This window comes from Sciurus carolinensis, chromosome 2 (genome assembly GCF_902686445.1).
Source record: "Sciurus carolinensis chromosome 2, mSciCar1.2, whole genome shotgun sequence".
NCBI classification, from domain to species: Eukaryota; Metazoa; Chordata; class Mammalia; order Rodentia; family Sciuridae; genus Sciurus; species Sciurus carolinensis.
Window position 1 is genome coordinate 123,466,296 of NC_062214.1, and position 1,564 is coordinate 123,467,859.

General features: G+C 42.2%; 1 protein-coding gene across 1 annotated transcript; it reads left to right on the forward strand.

The window, feature by feature from the left end:
- Positions 1–1,327, forward strand: Rnase6 (ribonuclease A family member k6). The gene is made up of 2 exons (XM_047541178.1): positions 1–205; positions 578–1,327. Exon 2 carries the CDS (start codon positions 583–585, stop codon positions 1,042–1,044), a length of 462 nt encoding a protein of 153 aa, XP_047397134.1. The 5' UTR covers positions 1–205; positions 578–582; the 3' UTR covers positions 1,045–1,327.
- Positions 1,328–1,564: the final 237 nt, after the last annotated feature.

The following is a 1,564-nucleotide window of genomic DNA, read 5'->3' on the forward strand; positions in this document are numbered from 1 at the left end:
TTTTAAAGGCAGATGTGAAAGTCTCTAGTCTCATCTTCATTGCACAGAAGTCTTAGGTTTCTCTTTTCACCAGACAGAGCATTTCTTCCTCTGTCCCACAAATGCAACTCTGGCAGTCCTGAAAGAAGAGAAGCAGACACAACCCTCTGAACCTGGGATTAACCACTGCCTCTGTTTTCATCAGGAACTGCAGCACAAACACCTGGTAAGAGGAGGAACCTCAGGGTTGGGGTGAATATGGCAGTAAACATGGCTGGGAGGTAGTGGTTATAGATGAAGGGTAAACATCTCAGAAGGAAAGATGTAAAAAAACATGTCTGATATGCTAGTCATTGAATACATGAGTACAAGTCAAAAAGAGTGGGAAAAGCAATCTAAGGAAAGGTTTGCTTACCTCTCTGGTTTTCAGAGTCTTCATAGAATTGTGAGATTCTATGTGAGAGAGAAGTTTTTTTAAAAAAAAGCTATGAAATCTTAAAAGACAAAACAAAAATCTAAATAATTATGATTAATAGTTACTAATAACTATGCTCTTATTGCTTCTCCTGTTACCGTGATCTCTGCTTTTCCTACACAGAAAAGATGGTACCAAATCTGAGCTGCTTTCCTCTCCTCCTAATGCTGCTGGGACTATGGAGCACAGTGTGCCCACTTTGTGCTTTACCTAAGAGGCTCACCAAGGCTCACTGGTTTGAAATCCAGCACATACAGCCAAGTCTTCTCCAATGCAACAGGGCAATGGGTGGTGTCAACAATTATACTCAGCACTGTAAACCTGAAAACACCTTCCTGCATGACTCTTTTCGGGATGTAGCTGTTGCCTGCAATTTGCCAAACATCATCTGCAAGAATGGTCGGAACAACTGCCACCAGAGTGCAAAGCCTGTCAACATGACCAACTGCAGACTCACTACCGGGAAGTATCCTCACTGCCGCTACAGTGATACTGCCCAGTACAGATTCTTCATTGTTGCCTGTGACCCTCCTCAGAAGAGTGACCCTCCCTATCGGTTGGTTCCTGTACACTTGGATAAGCTCATCTAAGGTTTGGAGCACTTTTCCTCTTCTGCTTTTTCTTTTATTTTGTTGATTTTCTTGTTCCCATGGAAGAGAAGGAAGGTATTGGAAGAATTTGAGTATCTAGGATACCAGACCAGAGTTGAAACAAAAAAACAAAAAAATAGGTTTCTTTACTGCTTTGGAGTTCTGTCTGTTTTGAGAAACGGCAAATAGGGAAGAGGGCAAAGAAGCATCCAGGCCTCCAGATTTTTAACCTTGGGACTTCTGCCAAACTTTGTAAAACTGTATTCACAACAATAAATCCACTTCCTGCTTCATTCTGATGAGTGTGAAGGTGTTTTTATATCCTTTCAAATCACTGCCTGCCAGGATTCAAAGAAGAACAATTTTGGTCTTATGTCCCAGGTCACCTTTGAAGCCTCCTTGAGGCCTCTTCCCTTGTCCCTGTGTCTTTGGGACTTGAGAGTAAGAAACTCTCAAACTGCTCATGGCTTCACAGATTTCCCTTGAAGTCATTGTCTATGCTTATTTGGAGGTGGTGCTG

What these genes read in the sequence shown, in the direction of transcription:
- Rnase6 (XM_047541178.1), top strand. Translation starts at nt 583, where the DNA reads ATGGTACCAAATCTGAGCTGCTTTCCTCTCCTCCTAATGCTGCTGGGA.